Source organism: Miniopterus natalensis, chromosome 14 (genome assembly GCF_054644295.1).
Source record: "Miniopterus natalensis isolate mMinNat1 chromosome 14, mMinNat1.hap1, whole genome shotgun sequence".
Taxonomy (NCBI): domain Eukaryota; kingdom Metazoa; phylum Chordata; class Mammalia; order Chiroptera; family Miniopteridae; genus Miniopterus; species Miniopterus natalensis.
This window is the reverse complement of record NC_142094.1, coordinates 52,208,528-52,232,457: the sequence shown is the minus strand read 5'-3', so window position 1 is coordinate 52,232,457 and position 23,930 is coordinate 52,208,528. Positions and strand designations below refer to the sequence as shown.

The 23,930-nt window shown below is 42.6% G+C and overlaps 1 protein-coding gene across 1 annotated transcript in view; it reads left to right on the top strand.

Moving 5' to 3' along the window:
* The window catches only part of SHTN1 (shootin 1), an 81,222-nt gene that overhangs the window by 32,913 nt on the left and 24,379 nt on the right, over nt 1-23,930 (top strand). The window contains exons 5-13 of the mRNA XM_087823978.1: nt 1,538-1,703; nt 3,817-3,914; nt 5,848-5,929; nt 8,641-8,735; nt 11,103-11,249; nt 12,998-13,151; nt 15,066-15,162; nt 17,542-17,621; nt 21,723-21,832. Of these exons, the coding sequence (XP_087680104.1) occupies nt 1,538-1,703; nt 3,817-3,914; nt 5,848-5,929; nt 8,641-8,735; nt 11,103-11,249; nt 12,998-13,151; nt 15,066-15,162; nt 17,542-17,621; nt 21,723-21,832 (1,029 nt within the window). The remainder of the gene's footprint in view (nt 1-1,537; nt 1,704-3,816; nt 3,915-5,847; nt 5,930-8,640; nt 8,736-11,102; nt 11,250-12,997; nt 13,152-15,065; nt 15,163-17,541; nt 17,622-21,722; nt 21,833-23,930) is intronic.

Here is a 23,930-nt window from a genome sequence, read left to right as displayed (position 1 = left end):
GGAGCAGGCTACTCCAGATATATTTAGATTTAATACTATTGGGGAAGAATTAGATCTCCCAGATTGAAATGGGCTGGGCTTTCCCTGAGGGATTCAAATTATGATCACAAATGAAAGGCCAAAGCCAGACAAGTACCATACTAAACATCTTATTATGGTGTAAGGCTTACAGTAGGGAAGGGCACTTAGCTTCCCAATGGATTATATTTCTGTTTGTATTTATTTTCAATGTCAGTTATTAAATTCAGAACTTGTTTTGATGACCAGGGGCCCTTAGTAAAGGAAATATGTTTGCATTTCTATATGTTACATTTTATGCTAGAAAAATCCATCTTGTAAATACTTTCATGTACTCAAATAAGAGAAGACTTTCTATTTTTTAGTCTTGAGAAGAGAAAACGTCAGCAAAACCATGTTTTCCTCCTGTGGACTTGGGACCACGCTTAGTCTTTGTGTGTGCTTTGTACTAACATTTTTATGCACATAAACTCATGAGCTAAAGAAGGAAGTGATAGTTGAGTAAGTAACACTAAAAACCAACTCATTTCTACATTAATGCATAACAAATGTGTTTATGAATTAGGATTTCTTTGCTATGAATTCAAACTCTTTTATACAGATAATGGAAACATATCTTGAACTTTTTTTTTATTATGCATCATTAGAACTGTATACAGATGGAAACACATCTTGAACTAGCTTAAGCAAGGAAAGAAAAGAAAGGACAGGGTTTGTTACAGAGGGACTGGAGGAGCCCATAGATCCTGGGAGCTAGCAGCAGTTCAGGAGGGGGCTGGAGCCCTGTGGGAGAGCCTGTTTCCATTGCTTTTCTCTGCCCCCCTCTGCACATCAGCTCCATGGTGGCTTTGCTACACACAGACCCCCTTCCTCTCTCCCTCACTCTAGCAGTGGAGTGTGGTCACCAGCAGCTTCTGTACATCCAGACATGTGGACAGAAACTCTCTGATCCAGCTTCCAGATTTCTAGAGAAGGGACCCAGTTGACTGGGTTTGGGTCATGTGCCTAAATCCCTGGACAAATGAGCTGTGGCCAAAGGGATAGGGTGTGTTTTGGGGACCATGGCTGTTCCCACAGGAATCATGTGGAACATTGAAGAGGAGTGGCAGGGTCCAGAAAAGAGGGGATGCTGGGCAAACAGACCTTTACAAGGTGTTCACAGCGCAGCAAAAAAGAAAACTTTTGCTGGAAATAAAGTGCTTTGATTAAGACAAACTGATATTGGGCTTAGTCTGTGCTGGTGTTTTATCTTAATTCCTCTTGTATTTCTGATCAGTTATAACTAGCTTTCTCGAATGCTGCTGGCCATAATCCAGGCATCAGGTCTTAATTAAAGTAATAACTTTCATATTAAAAAGTGTAAATAAAATCTTATTTAATGAATCTTCTAATTGTTATTTAGTGCTGTGAATGTTGATGAATACGTAGGACAAGATTACACTTAATTTGTCTATTGTTTAGAAATCCAAGACACTCATTTGACTGCTGTTAAAATAACTGTTTTTATATCTTGCCTTAGTTAAATAAAGAAAATAAGACCCTGAAAAGAATCAGCATGTTATACATGGCCAAGCTGGGACCAGATGTCATAACTGAAGAGATAAACATTGATGAAGATCCGACTGCGGACCCAGAGGCTACTGCCGAGACGTGTGTCTCAGTCCAGTGTCAGAAGCAAATCAAAGGTGGGACTCTCATCTCAATCACTGAGCTTATTTTTGATAATGTTTCCCAGCCCCAGTCACACATTGGAATCACATGAGAACCTTAAAAAATACTGATGTCTGGGTTTTACTGTGAAAAAATTCTGACTTAGATGTCCTAAAGTGTAGCCTGGTGGAGAGTCAAGGGAGGGTGTAACGTCTGTGCTTTCTGAGTTGCCGTCTTTTGGGAACTAGGCACTCTTGAAATGATTGTCTTGACAAACAGCCGGTTAGTCTACAAACTTCCTGAGCATATGGACTACATATTAAGACATTTTTGGTGAAATTGAAATGAAATGAAAGAAAGAATGAATGAATAAAAATGTATTTAGTCAGCAGCTCCTGGTTGTGGTTCTCTGTTGAAATCTTTGGGGAAGATTCCTTCTCAAATCGCTTAGTGCCTGCCCTCAGAGAACTTCTCATCTGATTCAGGCAACAAGCTATACACAATACTAAATATTAAAGAACTGCGTCGATTAGCAAGACGAGACATCTATTTAACAATACGTGTATTAAATACACATTCATTTTATTCATAAATATATACACATGTTGTGTATGTTAAAGATGTAGGAAAGCAGATTTTGGTGCAGTAACTCTTGGGGTATTTTAAGGTAGTGCACTTGTCAGAACCAATACGTGTTAGCTTGGTAGACAAAACTTCAATTGAAAGTTAACCCTCCACGTCAGCGGGTTCCGCACCCATGGGTTCAACCAATGGCAGATTGAAAATATTTGGGGGGGGGGGTTACATTGTTTCTGACATGTGCCATGTAGTTCAGCCTAAGGTGGTTGCATCTGTACTGAACATGTACAGAGTTTTTTTCCTAAACAACACAGTATAATAGCTATTGACACAGCATTTACATTGCATTAGGTATTCTATCTAGAGGTTATTTAAGGCGTGCAGGAGGGAGTGCTTAGGTTGTGTGCAAACACTATGCTCTTTTGTGTCAGGGACTTGAGCATTGGCCGATTTTGCTCTGGGGAGGGTGTTCTGGAACCAGTTCTCGCGGATGACCGTATAGAGAAAGTCATCTTAACTGACTCTCCACTCCCTTAGCCTGAGACAAAATAATATTTATGCGGGTGAGGAGAGAGAGAGGAAGTTTAACGGATTTTCTTTGTTCATAATTCTCCCTTGTGTTCGGTCTTGACAGTATGGTCTCTCCTTCCTTCCGGAGTGGCCAGCCAGTAGAGAAAGTGATTTTGAAATAAGGCTCTGAGAACTCCTTCAAGCTGGGTTCGTGTAAAAAGTTTGATTTAATTTATAAATAACCACATAGCGGGTTTCTTACTGTCCTTGCGGATGTGTAAGAAATTAAGAGCAGTTAAAAACTAAGCAGCAAAGCCTAAGCCTGGGTGTAAGTTTGAGTGCTCGGTGCTAATCCATGGATATTTTTTTAACATTTGAGTGGCGGAAGTAACTTTAATCTCACACCAGAAGCTTTTCTTGCACTTACAGCTGCTAATATTTTCATTCCAGTAACACAGTTTTCATTAAATCCCAGTTATAACAAATATGAAATAAATTAAGAAACAAAACACCCACAACTCCGGAGAGAAAATTACTAGAATTAACCCTTTTTCAAAAAGGTTATATTTTGAGTCAGTTCAAATAATGTGTAAGGGCTATAAATTGGCAGCAAATCAGGATTTTTTCCCTTCAAATCAAAATCTCCAAATTATTAACTGCCCAATTGTTTATATGGTATTGTGGCAAGAGTCCATGGCCATTATAAAATAGAAAAGAAATTGTTACAATGCCTTAATTTATTTTGCTGAAAGCTTAAACAGTTTTGCCTCTAAAATGCCGGATAGTTTTCTCGAATGTGGGTTTGATAGAATGCAAAGAAAGTGTGATCTGGTACATTCACATAGTGAGTTTGCCGGATGCAGAATGAGTGATAACCGTGGCTGTGTTGGGGGGAACGACAGCGAGATTCCATTGTCCTTCCCTGTTTCATCTTCATTTTAATCGTTCAATAACCTTGACCATGAGCTTACATGGACCAGCGTTTTCCTTTCTGACAAGATTGATTTTTTTCTTTTAAAAGTATGTTTATTTGTATTTTTCCCCCCCTTCAAAACGCAGAACTTCGAGATCAAATTATATCTGTTCAGGAGGAAAAGAAGATCTTAGGCATCGAACTGGAAAACCTCAAGAGCAAACTTGCAGAAGTCATCGACGAAGTATGTACCTTAGGCCCGAGAGGCAGGACCGTTAGTTTTTCTGGGTGTTCGGGGTGTTTGGGGCCTGGCCATGTCCAACACTTGCTGTTGGAAGCTGACATCTGACATGTGAGCCGAGTTCCAGTTTTAATCTTCTCTTCTCTCCATCCTTTCAGACACACAAAAAGGGATAGAAAATAAGATCACGGGCATTCATATCCCCACTCCCTAGCCCAACAAAACACGAAGGTAGCATCGCGTGTTCTCTGCCCCTCATATTTCACAACACGAGGCAAATTTGTAAGAATGTCTTGAATTTGAGTCCTACCCTGTATTGCCTTGAAGACGTATTTTGCTTCTGCAGTAGATGGCTGGCTCAGTTGGGAAAGGCTCTCCCCAGGCGCCTCTGACACAGGCAGACAGGATAGATGGCAGAATGGGTTCGAGTAGGTATTTGGAGAATCTTTTCCCTTCTTTAAGGGCAGGAGTACATAATTGCCTTTATTTGCGCGAGGCTTCAAGGATCTGCCTTTGCAATCTCGACTTAACTTGTGTCAATGGTTCTCAGATCCTGTAGCCTAGAGCTTCCCAATCGATGTATGTAGGCCCTTGATAGCCCTCAATGGCTTACAAGTAGCCAAGGTATTGATCCCGTGAGCGAGCAGCCTCCCTCAGCTCCCGTACACGCTCTGTCGTTTCCTTAAGGACCGTGATCTCGAAGAGGGTGGGAAGCTGTGCTCCCGGCCTCCCTGCCCCACTGGCTTTTCCAGGTCGTGGCAAAACATCCCAGTGCATGGGAAGAATGATGATGGTATTTTGGAAATGGCATCCCTGTGGGACATTTTACACCAGTTACGAATTGAAACCAAAACCTAAAAGATAGCTTATACTAAAAGAAATCAGTTCAGAGACTCTCCAAAGTGCTGATGGAGTCCAAGGCCCCCTCAGGACCATTGTCGTCATTGGTTCCCTGAGTGTAACCGCAGGAGAGACACGGGAAGTGCATTGTGATGCACCTGGCCCGCAGTGATGATTATTGAAGAGTCTCTCCCTCCCGTTTAGATTGGAAGCCATTTCACAAGTCATTTTTATTAGGACTATTTCAAAAACAAAGTAATGAACATCTCTATGCCTACTGTCTAGCTTAACACGTAAAACCTTAAGGTAGTGTTGGAACCCTGGTGTCTTTCTCTCCTTAATTGCGTTTCCCTAAACAACCGCTATTCTCAACTTAGGTTTTATCGTTGCAATGCATGTATTTTCATTTGTACTACAACACGTAGCATTTTGAGTGTTTTTAAACTATATACAGGTACCTGCTTTTAAAATTCCACGTCATACATTTGAGATTTATCTGCTTTGATACAGTGTGTAGCCTTACAGTCTTTTTTTTTTTTTTTAAATTAACTATGATATTCTCTTCTATTGATAAATGCCAGAAATTATTTCACAAATTTAAATTTTGGGATAATATTATCATATGTATTTTATTTAAGCCAATAGTCATCCAAGGTGAAAGTATTTTTAATTTCAAAAATTCATGTCTGTTTTATTTAAGCCAAATAGCATCAAAGTTTAAAATAAATACCAAAATGGAGGATTGGATCTTTAAATGATTCGTGTTTTTTCCGAGTGCTCTCTAGTTGGAACTTTTGCTTTAAAAATACCAATGATTTATACTTGCCAGTTAGAACACTACCAGGTTTAGGGCCCAGTGCCAATGCCATTTGGAATATGTAAATAAATTCTCTGCCAGTTCTCCATCGTAACTTAAATAGCTACCTTGGAGGCTCTAGGAAGAGCTGTAGTAAAAGCCTACGTGGTGAAGCCAGTTACTACCGTACGCTGTTAACTTCTTGTTAAAAGTAGAATAGCAATTAGAGTATTGCACGTTGCTTTGTGTCACGTCTTACAACTGTGGGTGTTTTCTCCCCTCAAAATCTCACATTTTTAGGTAAATAAAGTGAAGCAAGAAAAAGATGTTTTAAATTCAGAGGTCCTTGAACAGAGAAAAGTCTTAGAAAAATGCAATCGAGGTATGTGTTTCGAGTCTTTTTTTCTCACGTACATGTGTGATTTATTTTGTGCCCATATGTTTTGTGTTGTGTTAGACCTGTGCCTAAAGATTCTTTGCAGCAGGAATCTTCTCTTGGATTGTGTTTTCCTAGCAATGACACTCTCTCATTTCTCTTTTATCCCCTGCCTTCGAGTCTTGGGACATGTACAAGTGCTTTTACTTAAGAACCTCACGGCCCACTCATTTTGAAACTTAACCCTTTGCGGTCGTATTAAATTTGGACATGGGTGTAGTACTGGTTGGAATTAAGAGCTTTCAGAGAAATTATGAACTGATACATGAATGAATAGAGTTAAGATTCGTACGTTTCCTTGCTGTGGTGACTGAGAGCAGACATACGACCGGAACGGTAAAAAAGCTTTGGTGGCTGAGAGTAGACAAACAACCGCTAAGGGTTAAAACCTAAATATTGATCTTTCCTACGTATATCCTGGGACCATGGCCATACTGGCTGTCCCCTCAGTATTTGTATATTTGGCAGGTTTATTTAGTAAACCTCTCTTCAGTCCCAAAGTGATTATGATATCTACATATAATACATGAAACGCAATATGAAAATATTTGAAATTAAGAGGGTGTGGAATATGAGACACAGGGAAGGTGAGAGTATATATTGATGCACACAGCGCACCCTTGCTCTGAGGCCTTACACGTTTCCGGCCTGTGCGCCTGAGATCTGGCCCCGAGCTGTCTAGGGGCCAGCGTGAAGCTCTCACAGTCATCTCACAAATTCACGATCGTCTATATGAATCACTTAAAAATGAACCTGCTGATCTGGAGAAGCAGACCTGGTCTCCAGGTGAGAAGGCAGTTTCTCCCAAGGCTGCTTCTGGAGAACACTGTAGTTTATCTTCTCTCCCTTGTCCTAAAACACAGCATCGAGTCTCAGGGACTGTTTCCTGCGTCCCCTGGTTTAGGACAAGGGAGCGATGCCACAGTGCAGCTCTGCAAACATAATCCTAGGAGGGGGCTTCCTGTGGTCTGTTCTCTTTCTCCTTCCCGAGTGCGGGAGCTACAGCACTGGAAGGAGGTCTTTCAGACCCGGGTCCTCCCTGTTACTGGTGGAAGCGCTCCATCTTTAAATCCCTCGTGGCTTGAGAGTTTTGAATAAACAAAGATCCTGTAGTTAAGGGTGGAGATGCACTCGATTGTGACATTTCTTCAGCAGCTTCTCCCTTTAGGAAAGTAAAAATGGTGTAGAAGACTTTTCAGCCCTGATGCTGGAAACAGGGTCTTCAGGGGTTAAGCACGTGGATCTTGCCTTCAGAGAGCCCCCTGTCTAGGGAGAGACAGAGAGATTATGTAATAAATACATGACTAGGGCCAAACTCATTTCTCTCAGAATCCAGGTAGAAAGGACCAGGGCGTGTGAAATTCACTTCTTATTATAGTGTTCTAGACACAGAAAAGAGAGTCAATTATCCTGCCCAGGCCTTCAGATAGTTGCAGTATAGACTTCTTTGTTTTCTTCATGATATTTCTTTTTTAAATAGGCTTGAAAATAATTGAGCTCTCAGGGACCCGTAATTCACATCACAAACCACCACTTTCATTGCTTTACTCGAGTAAGATTATTAGTCTTTCCCCTGAGTAGGCAGTGGATTTGCAGAGCACAGAGTTTGAAATTCTATGTCATTACACAGCAAACCAGCCCTTAGTCAGTTAGGCCTGAGTGCCCTGGTGGAACATTGTTTGAAAGCAGCCATTAGGAGAGCCTTTGAAAGGAGTTGTTGATATGACTCAGCTCAGGATTGAAAGAGCCTTACCAGAGGCAGCAGAGGGACTAGAGTGATATCTACCTATGTCCCGTCTAATTTCTAATGGCTTCGTCACTCCCCCCAGCTTGTCTCTATCATTATTTCACAAAACAGAGCACAAGATGTCAAAAACTATTATTCATGTTGCTCTTCTTGGACAGGAGCCTTCCCTTTGAAGGTTTCTGTCCTATAGTGACTTTCATTCCGAGCTCTGACTCTGGGCCCGGATGGATCCAAAGCTGTCTCTCTTCTTTGTGAACATGGAGAACACGTTAAAATAACATATCTATTTTTCTTTTTGTTTAACTAGCACACTTTTTTTTTGGTGGGAAGTATAGATTCATACAGAAAAAGGAAAACATATCTCAATCTTCCCAGTGCAGAGACAAGCACTATTAACGTTTTAGTGTATATTCTTCCAGTCTTAAAAAGCCTACATATACATTAAATTGTTTGTTAAAAGTATCAGCAAAAGGAATATCTTTTTACCCATTAGTACCGTACAAGCCCCTCAACAGCCTTCTCTACTCATACCCCTCCCTTGGATTTAAAAAAATGTTTTAAAAACATGTTCTTATTGATTTCAGAGAGAGGAAGGGAGAGGGAGAGAGAGAGAAACATCAGTGATGAGAGCGTCATTGATCGGCTGCCTCCTGCACGACCCCTCCCAGGCATCGAGCCCGCAACCCGGGCATGTGCCCTGACTGGGAATCGAACTGTGACCTCCCCAGCTGGGCAGAGTGTGAATAATTTTAGATTTTGATTCACATTACCCTCCAGAAGGTTTTATCTATCTATATTCCAGCCAGCAATGGTTGAGAGTGCTGTAGTAAGAATCTTTCTAACACTGTTTTTCACCCCTCTTCCCGGCCACCTGTGTGGCACGCCCGCTTCCCTGTCCTGCCTTCTGCAGTGTCCATGCTGGCGGTGGAAGAGTATGAGGAAATGCAGGTGAACCTGGAACTGGAGAAGGACCTTCGGAAGAAGGCAGAGTCGTTTGCACAGGAGGTAAGTATCTTGTAGAGACCTCGTTTTTAATTTTTATCTCTTAAAGAACTTTGCAGATGACACATGAGTATTTTTTTTAGGTTGAATCAGAACTTATCCCTTTGAATTAAGGATCCGCTGATTTAGGGAGGCAGCTGTGGAATAGTATCAAGTTCACTGAACTTGGCGTCAGAAGATCTGGATTCAAATTTGGGCATATCAGTCAGTTACCAGTTGTATCACCTTAGAGCAGTCCCTTAACTTCTTGGGGCTTTACTTTCACCATCTGTGAAACGGGTGATGATACCCATATAACCAAGTGCATTTTAAATTCAAATGGCATGGTTTTCAAAGGTATTTTGTAAACTCTAGAATGCTACACAGAGGAAAGAAATTATGATTAGGGATGCCTGCACCTTGTGATGGAAAGTCCAGCTTGAGTGTAGGACTTTTCTATGTTTCAAATAGCCTTACGAATCTAGGTTACTCCTCCATATACCATGTCAAGTAACAGTATCGTGGGATTAGCCTTTCTCGTCGGCTGCTACCCAGTGCTCTGATTACATGAGTTGATCCCCCCACTTGCTGTGGAACATGGCCGTGTTGAACATCCGTTATCTCAGCCTTTCGCCAGAGTAATGACCTTCCTCTCATGTTGGAGATAAGCTTTGGGCGTCTCGGGTTCCGGCTTACCTCTGTGGACATGTAGTCCTTGGGTGTTCTGTGGCTCTGGGGCTGGTTTCCAGGGCAATGATGAGGTATACCAGTTGGCTGAACCCTGACAGCTCAGGTTGGGGAGCCCCACCCCAGGAAACATTGTGAATCTGTGTACAGACTGTAGGCTGAAGGAAGGGAGTGAAGGAAATGTGAAACACTCTTAGGGGGAAGTCTGCACCATGTAGAAAGAAGACAAAGCATGGAGTTATGCGGGTTACAGTTGAAAACCAGGGGATGGTTTTGTGCAGGAGTCTTTCTGTGCTTGAACGTAGTTGTGCTAGCAGTGAACTCTATGAAAGGTTTAGCCCAGGACAATCCGATTTGAAATATTATGATTCATTCTATTCAGACAGATTAATGAAAGGTGAGTAAATATTGTCCTCCTATTACTGGGAAGAAGGAAGAAAGACTTGGAGTGCAGCAGAGCCCTTGGAAAAGCTGCGGCGATATAAATAATGGAGCTAAGCAAACAGTTGAGGGGAGCGAGAGGGGAGATAATGGGAAGACGCCTCCACCGCAAAACTGAAAAGGTGGCCTGGTTTTGGCCCGAATGCCAGGTCCTGCTTTGAGAGACAGTTTCCGTTTTCCACCTGTTGTTTGTAGAGTGATGTTAGAATGCAAAGCAGCTCAAAGGAGACCTGAAGGCCATGCAGTGGCAGAGAAGATAGCTGGGAGGAGCAAGGTGCCGTGAGATGAAAATGAATGGTTTTCTGCCTTTGCGGAAGGAGGGGACAGGCGTGCGGGGAGGGAAACGAGCGGTGGCACTTACAGCACCGGTAGCAGGAAGGCTTGCAAGGGGGCTCAGTCACTGGACAGTGTCTAGATTTGATCTGCACAAGAGGGAGAAGAAAACCGTGTTTTAAGATAAAGCTGGGTTAGAACCAGGATATCTTCCCTTTGAATGGTGTATAGATTCTCAGGTTTTCAACAGATAGCTGCTGCCAAAAGAGCCGCGGCTTAGTTTAACAAGAGAAGTGCCTCTTTCTCTCATTGGGTTCCTTAGCACATTCAGCAAATGTTTTATTAAAGCAGGTGCTGCCAATAGTGGGAATACAGTGGCGGAGGAGGCAAATCTGACCTCTGCCCTTTGGGACCTACTGTCTAGAGACTGTGAAATGGATTTTTTATTAATTTATTTATATACTTAATTACAAAAGGAATATATATATATATATATATATCGTAAGAAATACAGACAATTCTTAAGTGTGCAAAGTAAAAAATGAAAGTTCCCAACTCCTACCCCTACTTACCCATTTAAAAACCAAAAACATGGTCCCCCGTTCTGGATGCAATAGTTCCGTGTCAGCATGGTGGTGCTTCGGGGATTCCGGCCCACCCCTAGTCTAGAAGAATCAGCTAACAGCCTCTGTTCCAGTAATGCTGATACTACGAGTCGTATGAATTTATTTTAAAGCCATAGGACAATACTAAAAACTGAAGTGTAGGGCTCAGTTATCATACCTTGTTGGGACAAGGGTAAAGGTACCGAAGACTGAAAGTTATCAGTGAAATCATAGCAATCATTACTTATGAAACCGTTACACTATGGAATTCAGAAATTGCCTTTAGCGTTGTGATAAAAACTCTACCTACTTTCCTTTTGCTCGTGTTTCCATTGAGATATGTGAGACCGACTGGTGTACACATTTTCATAATTGACCTTTGCAGATGTTCATTGAACAAAACAAGCTGAAGAGACAAAGCCACCTGCTGCTGCAGAGCTCTGCTCCTGACCAGCAGCTTTTGAAAGCTTTAGACGAAAATGCAAAACTCACCCAGCTCCTTGAGGAAGAGAGAATTCAGCATCAACAAAAGGTAACAGACTTTCTTCTGGAGTCTTAACACGCATGCGCACAAACACACAGACACACACCACACACAGACCCACATGCACAAAGACACACCACATGCGTGCACACACAGACACGCACACATGCACACACAGATACACCATGCGTGCGCGCGCGCACACACACACACTTAAAATGAGCAGAGTTAGTCTGGTGTCTTAGAGTTCCACACCTTGCCTTACTAAGTTACCAGGTCTGTCTTTTCGCTTTTCAGAGAAAACATAACTACCAAATGAACTTAATTTAGTGCGCAACTAAAATTTGTAGTGCATTATCGTAGACTTTAAACTGTCCCAAAGGACAGAGAAGGGAGGAAAAGAGATGCCGTGTAAGATGAGCTTGGGTATGCACCTAATGCACTGCTTGGAAGTCTGAGTTGGTTGCATTTTGGGGAGACCACGTGTACCAGGAGCGTATTAGTCTCAAAGAGCTCGTGGGAGGACATAGGTTTTTTCAGAGAGGGAGGAAAAGCCCACGTTGGTAATAATTGCTTGCTTAGAGAAAATCTCGGATTTTGTAAACTTGCACAAATGTGTGTTTAAAGGCTCCCTAAGTGGTTGTTTGAGCGGAGCCCTTCTGCGGACGCGGCTACCTGGGGGCGCGGGCAGAGGGCAGTCAGCGTGGTGGGTGGGGGCGGAGAGAGGGGCCAAGAGCTAGAGCACAGGCGCCCAGTGCAAGAAACCACGTAGGAAAAGTCACACCACTGCTTACACTGCTTACAGTGGACCTAGTCTCTGAAGGAAAGGCTGCTAGCTGCCACTCATTGTCATTTGTCAAAGTCTCTTTAAGGAACAATATTGACATTTAATCCTGGAAAATTTCTGAAGTTCTTGCAGGGTTGGTCATGTGGGAGAGTCGATTTTTTTCCCTAAATAAGAAATGCTGGTATATGCTAGAGGATGGGAGGGAAAGAATGTCTTTTTTTTCTTTTTTGTCCCCATATGCAGGATTACCATTTTAAGTGGAGAGAGAATAAAAGAATGCTATTTTTATTTAGCTTATCCTAGAAAGTTTTGGTTCTGAAAAGTCCTGCTACTTGCAGCTAACTCAGTAAATGATACAGATGTAGAATCTATTGAATTGCACCGAGGCGTGGGACTGAATTGTTGTATATGGACCTTGTTGGGGTGGGGGGAGAGGTACTGAAGATTAGATAAAAGTTATGGTGCTTACAGAACACACCAGAATTTCCTAAATCAATAATTTTGTCAGACATTTATGTTATTTCCAATTATTCCGTTACAAAGAATATTATAGTGAACATATCTTATTATTTTTTTAAAACAAATTCTAAAAATAATATTATTGAATCAGAGGATTAAATGGCCTTTCCTTCCTTCTTTCTTTCTTTCTTTTTTTTTTTAAGGTTTTTGATGTTTGTTACCTAATTGTGCTCTCAGGGGTCTTTGAGAATGGGTATGAAAGTATTCATCTGTTTAAATGAATGTCTTTGGTATGGATTTTACTTTTTTGTTCACGTTAACAATTAAATTACCTGGGATATAGATTTCCAGTAAATTTATATTGACTCAAATAGCTGATAATGATTTTAAGTGTTATCTGTATCCCAGAATTTTTATAGTTTTTAAGATGGATTGGAATCTCTTTGCTGTGAAGTGCAAAATAAAAGGGAAATATTAATTTTTTCCCCTTTATTTTCCTGGACCCGGGAAAAACTTTATCGCTCCGTAAAAGTCTGTTTATAACTCACAGGTCAAAGAATTAGAAGAACGGCTAGAAAATGAAACGCTCCACAAAGAGATCCACAACCTCAAGCAGCAGCTGGAGCTTCTTGAAGAAGATAAGAAGGAACTGGAATTGAAGTATCAGCATTCTGAGGAGAAAGCCAGAAATTTAAAGCATTCTGGTAAAAGCATTGAGTAGGCTACTGTCTCATATAAACCGGTGACTCTCTCAGGCCCAGGACAAAACCTGGCATAGAGTTGGTCCAGAACTTTTACTGAATGCTATAGAAAAATACTGCGATTCACTTTTAAATTCCTTCCTTTCTAACTATTGCTGTTCAGTAGTAGAATGGCCTTTGTAATTAAATGATTTGCAAATATTTAGACTTCTTTTTGGACTCAAGCCTTTGTGAGCATCACCCAGAATTAAGAACAAAGATACCATTAATATGGGAAGACCGAAACTGCAGCATTTCTCAGGGCTTCAGCTATGAGTGTTATTTAAGTACTTATTTTGTTCATTTTAGGGTGTATTTTTTAAAAGAATTAAACTTTTTAGATTCATGCCACCTTCATCTTTGGTGTCTAATTATACACTTGAAATAGTACTTACAATATCACGCCTAACAATAAAACGGGCAACAATATATACATTAAACGGAAAACTTTTAAAACACCAGGGGATACTTAAATCAAAAGGACTTATTCATTCAGTTCTCGAAAGCTTAACAGGAACGTGTGAGTTGGATTACTACACAGGGATAGGGAATACGTTTCTGTTGGAAGGTAGGTAATTTAAGGAGGCAGGTCGTTCCCTTTATAACAGCTTCAATATTCGCTTCAGATATTTCAGGTTAATTTTATACTAGAATTTTGAAATCTGTACAGAAGAACTAGTCGGCTTTCTTTCTTTCAAAAAATATCCAATGCTTTATAATCCACAGTAAAAATTAATTATGGTTTATTTAAAAAAAATTGATCTAAAATTAAGAAATATTCCATTCTTTTTAGTGAGTATCAGAGCAGCCTGTAGTGAAAGCCATCTGTCTATATAAAAGCAGGGGGCAGACCTAGAGATATTCGACGTTCAGTTTTGAACATGTTTTAGTTTCCACTGTGTGTGTACCCAGCCATACCCTAGGGCGCCATAAGAGATATAGGAGAACAGACCACACCTTTTGACCTGAGGAACTGAGCTCCCTTTGGCGAGGTAGTCACATGCCTATGGAATAGGTAGGGAGCCGTGGTGTCGCGAGCTTGGCCCACACTGCTTACTGAGTATTGAGAGTGAAAGCGGGTGGACAGGTCTGGGGCACAGGCGTCTGAAAGCAGAGCGCCGGTGGGGACAGCTCTTCCTGCGGGCGGACAGCCCGCGGTCCCCAGAGCCCCTTAGAGCCCCCGCTAGAGGTGCGCGCGTCTCTGATCGATTTCAGTCCTGCTCCTTGAAGTCAGGAGCTGTGTCTGGAACCGCATCGTAGGCCCTTCCACGTTGCGGGTGCTCAGTCAGCACCTGTTTCATTCCCAACTTCGTGAACTGAATGAATAAATTACATTTCCAGATGCTCTCCAGAAAAGCACCCAGTTTCTGAGTCACAGACGTTGGAAGAGGGAGGCTGGTTAATATCAAGGACACTGGGATTTGCAGGTTTTGAAGGAAATTAAGTAGAGGAGGAAAGCATGCTATTAAAATTCAGTGCTAAATGTCAGCTTTAAAATTAATTCTTGGTCTATACATTGCAAAAGTCAAGCATTAACAATTTCTCAGTGTTCGAGGAGTATTTTCCGTTGTTAACAAATGCTTCTTCAGCCTACTCGGTCCTTGCTTCCCACCCGTCCAGCCGCTGCCTTCACTTCTCTCTTTTCCATAGTCGTACGTGCAGCGAACAGATGGTGAGGTCGTCTTGCACCCTACGTAAGGCCTCTTGCGTTAGTGATCGCTTAAAAGAGTCTGCTGTTTCATGTTGAATTTTCTAACTTTGCTTTAATGAAAAAAAAAACCCTTGATTTTGAGAGAGATTATGCTTTTTCCTTTACATGTACAGAAGGTGGTAAGTTGCTTATTTCAGCTCTTTTCTGACTGTGTGCTTTCTCTGCAGTTGATGAGCTCCAGAAACGGGTGAACCAGTCTGAGAACTCGGTGCCCCCCCCACCGCCTCCTCCACCGCCGCTCCCCCCTCCTCCCAACCCCATCCGGTGAGTGCGTCGGGAGGACTGCTCTGCATCAGATGCCGTTCCTTGAACCTGAGTTTATGTGAATGGTATTTTTTTAAAAATCCTGGCTTAGATTGCAGCATTAGAGGGGTGGTAATGAAAACTGTCTGTGGGTGTTTCTCCTGGGGAATTTCCTAAAGACCAATGTATTTATATTCCCTTTTTGTAATATACAGGGCGTCCCCCAAAAATGTATACACACTTTTTTCTGATAGCTCAATTGATGTTTCTTTTCAGATTTAACCCATTGGACTTAATAATTTAAGTGTATACATTTTTGGGGGGCACCCTGCTATAGACAGGGCCTTAAAAACACCTGGCAAAAACAGTCTTGAGGCTGACAGTGTTCTGTTGTAGACGGTCAGATTCCACGTGGATGTCGCAAACCCCGAACAGCTAGACATTTATGCAAATTGTTTTGATGCTTTAGTTTTAAAATTGCAGTCGATGACGTTGGGATTTCCTGTAAACTGCCAGCCTGGGGAATTTTGAGCTGCTCCAGAATGTTTTTCATCTTGATCTCTCCCTAATTTGAATTTGAAAAGTGCTGGTCTGTTCAGTTATTTGAAAAACAAAAGTACTGGACAAAAACTTAACAGGACTAATTGTTATAAACTAGTAAACTAAAAGTACTAATTATTTTCTTATTCCAGACCCCATGTTTAAAGCGTTAATAATGCTGCGAGAGGAGCCTTCCAGTAATAAGAAGAGATTATGTTTAAATTCTTGGGGCAGGAAATCATATATGCAGACAAGAACTCGCTTTTCCTGAAGCTCAAGGTGGCCCGATGCTATCGAGCACCTGAATTAAGCATTTACGCCTGAGATCTAGAGCCAGGTTTTGCCTTCTCTGTGGTTGTCCCTCCGGCCATGCAGAGTGACGTAAGACAGTCTGCCTGCTGTGGTGACATCTTACCTCCTCGTGTCACGACTCAAGCTGCTCCTGTATAATTTATTCTTGATCAAATGGAATTTAAAAATTTTCTAGATTTTTACCTTTCATTAACTCGTGATTTGTTTAATCCTTTCACACAGAGAAGCCATTTATTCGAACTTTGTACCTTTGCTGATCCATCTGAATAGAATGTGTAGCATGTTCCTCCCACACGGCTCTAAAAATGAGACTTGGCCTTTTAATAAAAATTCTCATTAGTGTTCCTTACTGAGCAGGGTATGACAATCTACTTTAAGCCACTGAAGTAGTTAAAGCAAAATAATTTTTACACGTGATCAATCCAAGAGTCAATTGAAAGAATTTCAGGTATTTTAAATTCTTTCTCTCCTGGGTTGCTAAGTCTGTAGGAGATGGAGATATTCTGAATTTGACATTTAAAATAGGAACTTCATCACTTTGATCTTTCCCTAAGGTCTGGAGTTTTGAGCTGATAAGAAAGGTCACTTTTGTCTATGAGGAGGGAGAACTATTAAAAAGCGATTACAGTCTTGCTGTTGGCCTTTAATTTTTAGTCTCAGAAATCTTGAGAGCCCTTCAGATTCAAAGTAAAGTATAACCTAAATAGAATATTTTCCCAAAGAGCACTTTCCAGTTAAATTGAGAAATGAATGTAGGATTCAGACCATACGTCTAAAGCATGAATTCTTTTATGAGGCCCTTAAAGAAAATTCATTGAATAACATGAATAATTTTTATTTTAAGGTGAATTTAAATAGTACAAGACATAATTTCTCAGTATAAAGAGATTTTTTTTTGGTAAGGAGAACCTCCTTGTCAAAGAAATATATTTGCATACGTATCGAGGTTCCATGGACTTGGAATCCACTAATCGAGGTTTTCCGACTTTGTCCCTGAGCCACTTGCTTTACCCTGATGTAGGTCATGGGTAGAAATGAAAGTGGGGAAAAAAAGACCATTTTAAGTGGCTTTATTGCTTTTCCCCATTTTCCTGCTCATTTGACCGCGGGGCTCGGTGGGAGAGAGGGAAGAAGAGGAGACATCCTTTGGTCATTTTATACGGGTGGCGGTGAAACTGGGACAGGCCCTGGGAGGTGCGGCTCACGGTGAGAGCTTTGTTTGAATTTTAGATAGGGGTATTGACATTTTTTCTGTACCTGTTTTACTTTGTAAATGTCTATGCATCGTATTGGTCGTTATAGCGGCCCCTGCCTTTCAGTAATTAGTTCGGCTTCTCACGGTAAGGGATGAGACCCCTTTCTCTTACTTGAAGTGATGAAAAGTTTGCTAGTTTATTAAAAGTGGAAAGTAGGCTTCTCGCATTCTACTTGTACGTTCATGCACCTGAGAGGAGAGCTGGCTGTGTACCGGTTCTTTAGAGTCTGGACATGTTATTTCTTGGGTCGCAGGCACCCCGTCATCTCCCGTCTACCTTCTCTCTCCCAAAGATCCCTCATGTCCATGATCCGGAAGCGGTCCCACCCCGGCGGCGGCGCCAAGAAAGAAAAGGCAGCTCAGGCCGAGACAGGTAACTGTCCCCTCGCGCTGCTCCCGGCGGCGACGGTGCCATTTTTAACACTGCATACATTTGGCCACTTCTTTGACTACGAACAGATCGTCCCGGGAGAAATGTGACCCTGACAGCTGTAAGGACGAAGCAGCTAAGCCATTGCCTTCGTGAGCCTTGTTACGCAGAGCAGGCTGACGTGCGCCCTTGTCACCGTGAGGTGGATTGTGCTGGGGCGTGTGAGGTAGTTATTTAGCGTGGCAGTTATTTAGTGTCTTCTTAACAGTTCACACTAAAAAATGGTTGTTGAGTAAATACCTCAATAGTGATTAAATGCGTGATGAATGAACGCAGAGCAGCAGACGCTGGGCTCGTCCGTCTGGGACACGTTGGAGTTTTCATTGAAAAGGAAGACACCAGACTTGCGATCGTGGTATTTTCTTATGTTAACATCTTACGGTGGCTTTTCTATCCAGGTGGTATGCCTTTCAGAGCTTATGGATGGAGAAGTGTTTGTTGGTAGGTTATGGCTCTTCAAAAACTTGATTGTAGGGAAGGTCTGTGGAATAGTGTAGTACTGTTAAGGTTTGACTATAAGAAATCATTACCCACTTTGAAGTTAGTGACTAATTTTGATAAGAATGCAGCTATTGGACACGTTCTGAGATTTCATATATTTAGGTTATTAATTTGTTGATATTTTCTTACCTCAGTTAACTAATCCGTAGAATGAGGGTAGCGGTAGTTCTTGTTTCATAGAGTTATCGGAATTAATGAGTAACATGGAAAGCATTTAGAGTAGTACTTAGCGCATAGAAAATACCCCAAATGTTAGTTTAAAAAAAATAAAAAATAGCCAAGGTCCTAACTCCACTTTGCAGGGCAGGATTCCTCAATCAGCAGGCTCTTGTGATCATCGTAGTCAAGGAAATTTCCTTAACTTACCTTAGTCATATTCAGACTCGTTCAACCCTGATATTCTTAGGCATTTTGTACATCACAGTGGCATACGATTTTTTTTTAATGCCTTTTAAGAAATGTTAGTGAAAGAGAAAAGTAATCCTTTGGCATTAAACATTCATTTTCGTTTCTTCTAGGTAAATAACAAAAGATTTTATTGAGCAATAAGGCGATGGTTTTGTCTGTGGGTCTTTTTCTTGCTTGCTTGCTTTATTTTTTTAAAGGAATTAACTTATTTTTTCAAGTGGGTCTTAAAATGTAAGCCTCTATTAATTACATGTAGCTTTCTGATCCAAGACTGACCTCGAAGCACTAACTCAAAGAACATTTGATTTTCCTGTGGCAGTTCAATAACATTAGACCTGTTGTCTTCATTTGTCCCCTTTCTTTAATCTCCAGTATCCTGCATATTTCTATTGTCCCCCTGATTACATGCTTTTGTGAGACAATTACCAACTGCATGATTGCAGAGAGAAATACAAAACATACCATGAGCTCTCCCTAGGTGACTCTTGCAGATTTATTAGTACAGCTTAACAGTTTAGAAGTTCTCATAGATTGCTTTTTGCTGGTTCACAAACAGGGCCGGGGAGAGAGAACGCTTGCGTAGCTAACCTAGCTTTGCCCTCGGGTTGTGCCCAGGAGGGAATCTGATAAGAGCGATTTCTTTTCCTTAAGACCAGTTAAGCCTTCACCTTTGAAAAAGACCGAGAAACCAAAGCCTGGTTTGTAACCTGTGCGCAGTGCCCACAGCGGCCTTTCTCTGAGTCGTCCCGGGACCCCGGCAGGCAGAGCCAGCAGACCGCGTGCAGTTCCCGCTACGCCGGCCCCGCAGCAGATCTCAGTGGCGCGGCCACAGGCCTCCGTCTGTCCGCCTTCGGCAGTTTCGTGTGGTGCATTTAACTGGGTTTCAGTTGCTCCTTGCAGAGCTGCTCTGTTTGCAGGCTCTGCTCCTGTTGCTGTGCCGCTCTTCCCCGGGCTCACTCAAAACGGCAGCCTTTTTGAACATCAGATGTTTTTGTTGACAAATTTGTTTTAAAAAATATGTTTTTATTGCCCAGCTGGGCGTGGCTCAGCGGTTGAACATCGACCTGGGATCCAGGCGATTGGGGTTCGATTCTCGGTCAGGGCACATGCCCGGGTTGTGGGCTCCATCAGTGACCCTCTCATCATTGATGTTTCTATCTCTCTCTCTCTCCCTCTCCTTTCCTCTCTCTGAAATCAATGAAGATATATTTAAAAAATATATATGTTTTTATTGATTTCAGAGAGAAGAAGGGAGAGGGAGGAAGGGAGAGAGAGAGAAACATCGATTGGCTGCCTCCTGCACGCTCCCCACTTGGGATGGAGCCCACAACCCAGGCATGTGCCCTGGCCGGGAATTGAACCGGCGACCTCCTGGTGCATGGGCTAATGCTCAACCAACCGAGCCACCCCGGCCGGGCTGAAGATTTTTTTTTTTAATTCCCAGGAACAAATTCTATACCCATCACAGGCGCTTGAACGACAGATCTGGACTTTATCTCCTTTGGCTTTGAATGGGGTCGGCATAGCGCACTATTTAGGTTTCAGACGCTGAACGAGCGAGTGAGGGAGGGGATGTCTGTCCGTGGTAATTTCTTGTCTGCCCCCTTGTTAGGGTTTGCGAGCCATCAGCAGAAGCTGCCCAGGACGGTGCTACTTCAGGGCACACGGTGGATCAACCCACAGCTTTTCCTTTTCAATTCCTTTCCGGTAGATGAGTTCAGACTTTGGTGCCATTTTCCCCACATTACCTGGCAAAATACATATATTTTTTGCATTCCAGGTATGAAAAATGCTGTTTGGATATTTTAATTCCCAGCATTTCTGTGGTGAATAATCCCATCACTGTGGTGCTCGCAGAGGTGAGGGCGATGACTAACAGACCTTCTGGGCTCTCGGAGTTGCTGGCGAATTCCGCCCACATGGCAGAAGCAGCAGCCCTGATTGAGGCCTCCTCGGGGCAAAGCCTGCCCTGCTGTCACTGAGCTTGGGGGATGTAGTTGTGATCACCTCCATTTAGAAGCCAGCCTTTTGGGGCTTAGTCATCTCTGCTCAAAAAGTAAAAATACTCATAGCCATTGAAAGCCAAAACTTGACAAGTCAGTCAGTAGGCAGATACTTGAGTGCCCACCATGTGCCCCACCCTGTGGGGTCTTATTGACGATGCCAATGGAAGGCCTTTATGAGATATTTAAACTTAAATATATCAGCAACAGTGTATTAGGTGGAGGTAAAGGAGGTAAACGCAAGATCTAGAACTGCATTAATAGTGACAAATATTATAAAAATGCTTCCATGCTTCTGGTCAAGCTGTTCTGCAAAAGAGACAGGTTTCCTCATTCTCATCAACAGGTTGAAGCTCCCTGCAGTTCCATTCATCTAACTGATACATATTTCAACAACTTTATTGTTTTTGCAGCAAAATGGTGCAAAGGTTATACAATAGACCATTGAAAATTTGAAATCAAATTTAATTACTTAATTACCGTCATTTCTAGATGTATGCTTTCTTTTAACATTGGCAATTTTAAAAGACTTGGAAAAGGTTTGCTTAAATGTTTCCTTCCCATGTGATTCCTAAACAAAAGATGGCAATTTAAAAAATAGATTTTACCTATTTGCTGGCTCATCTTTTGACTGAATTTCTTTCATTAAGTAAAAAAAAAAATTTTGGCCTTCTATTTTCCATCGGGCCTTTCGAAGGTTATTTCTTCTTTGGGCTGATTTCTTTGACATAGGATGTGCTATAACTTATAAAAAGAGCTTTGAGACAAAAGTGAATGGTGATTTGGGGTTAGTTACAAAGTTGGGTTTTTAAAGACCTGTAGAAGTTCAGGTCTCGCATTATGCTGACAAAGGGAACAAAATCAAAGAAGAACTGCTATTGATTTCCAGGGTACAAATTAGACCTTAGAATTTATAACTCCTGTTTTTCAAATCAAATCTTTTATTAAAAGGCTTTTATGAAAAATATATTGCTATCTGGGAGCTGTTAACCTTAAATTGTCAGTATTTTGCGACTTTGTCTGAAACAGGACTGTGGTTAATTACGTGGTACAACCTTTCTAAGTCACCCAAAATAGAAAATCGCTGTTTTCTTGTAACCTAAGATGATTTGTGTGTATATTCTTCAAATAGCTGAAGAAGTCACAGATCTGAAGAGACAAGCAGTTGAAGAGATGATGGATAGAATTAAAAAGGGAGTTCATCTTAGACCAGTTAACCAGACAGCTAGACCCAAGGCACAGGTATGTGACCAACAAATGCCTTTTCTCCCTCTTGGTATTTCTTTTTTTCAAATGTGAGATTTCAGAATGTGATGCAGGCTGTGTCAGGACTGACTGTCACATCTTAGAATAAGGCTAATGTGTCATAAAAGCCTTCATTTCCATACGCGTGTTTCAGGAGGATTCTGTTTGACCCATGGTAGCCCTAAATCACCATGGAAACTAAGTCTTGCTGTTGCAGGGTGCTGTCGTCAGCTTGAGAGAGACCCTGATGGGAACTGTTAGACCAAACAAATAACAATTATTACACTGCTGTGTCTTTTCTTTAATTCCTGGTTATTTTGTGCCACTTAACAAGTATATATTCAGTATCTGATATGTGCCAGGTCCTGTTTTAGGTACCGAGAATAAGGCAGTAAACAGGAGAGACAAAAATTCTTGCCTTCTTGAGGCTTCTATTTGGGGCGGGGATGGGGTATGTGGGGGTAAGGGGGGGGGGGTCACATAATGATGCCAGAACAGACCTAAGGCAGCTTTTGAGAAACAGTGAGATTTATATGATTGTTTTCACTGATTTCACAAACCTGTCCCAGGGCACTTCAAGGAGAAGTTTTGTGGGTCTGTATCATCAGCTCTCTTCTCAACTTGAAGACCACGGTGAGGGCCAGGATCTAGCGAAGCACTTAGCGCCCAGTTCAGTACTTCCCTTGTACATCTGTCCCTTTTCAGCAGGCCCAGTAATGGGGTTTTGACATTTTCCTTTCTTTCTTTTTCGAATCCTTGCCCAAGGACATGTTTTTTATTGATTTTAGAGAGAGAGGGGAAGGGGGAGAGAGAAACATCAATGTGAACACTAATCAGTTGCCTCCCGCACGCACCCCGACCTAGGATGGAACCCACAACCTAGGTATGTGCCCTGACTGGGAATTAAACCCACAACTTTTTCGGTGTACAGGGTGACACTCCAACCAACTGAGTCACCCAGCCAGGGCTTGACATTTTTCTTGGGGAAAAAAAATATATCTATTCTTTAACTTTAGTAATGTATCAGCAGGTTGGTTCTCTTTCTTCTGTGTTTAAAACAAACTTTCTGGTTCTTTCTTACTCCAAAGATGCCCCTCTTCCATTGCTTCCATGTCCCCAAGCATCAAAACTGTTCAGTACACATTCCGCTGGGCAGTTGCCACTTTGTCCCAGGCAGGCAGGGTTGCCAGGCCAGGCAAGACCGGCTGGGTGCGGGCTGTCCAGGGAAAGGGGGCTGGGGAGAACACGCAGCCCCGGGAGCGGGCCGGCGGAGTCCACTGTGCAGAAGCTTCGGCCGGCCCTGCGCGGTCATTCATCTTGAGCCTGTGGTCTGGAAGCAGCTTCAGAGTCAGGGACAGGGCGTGGAGCGGGAGGAGAAGCCACGTGTGGGGACAGTCGGGCACAGCTGTTCAGCGCTGCTGTCTGGTGACCGTGCAGAGCCCTGTGGCTGGAGTTGGGGCCTCCCGCTGTCCCCGCTCCCCGGGCTTTATGCTCCCGAGTGGGAACAGCGCCTGCCCTGCCTGGCTCACGGGGCTGTTGTCACCATCCAGTGGGATAAAGTGTGAAAACCCTTCAGAACGCAGGGGCCAAGTGGAACCTTTGAAAAGAAGACATTCTCGTGACTTTCAGGGCGCAGCTATTTTGCAAAGTGAGCAAAACCAAGCTGATACTAGAGAAGATGCAGTGTCCTGCAGAAGGCAGATTAGTTCAGAAAGACAGACGCTGAAAACTTCTTAAATCATGCGTAATCCATGTTCCTTCCGCGCCTGCTCTTCCAACAGTTACGCGTTATTTAATGTCGGTTCAGACTCTGGAGGACAACTGCCCAAGGATCAGTGGACGGGTGGGTTTTTCGCTGGTAATCGTTAAATGGTGTAGCTGGAGTGCTGAGTGAGCTGCTCCGTCACCTTTAGAACAGGTGGTGTGTGCCTGCCGGGTACAGGCCTCCCCCCGCAGTGACACGGGTGCCGTCCTGGCTCGGCACACGTCTGAGAGCATGCGCCTAGGCTTCCGAGGCCTGCGCAGCCCAGGGCCGCCGGGGTGGCGTGGTGGCATTTCCGAGTATGCCTTTAGCCGGGGCTCCTGTTCGAAAGTC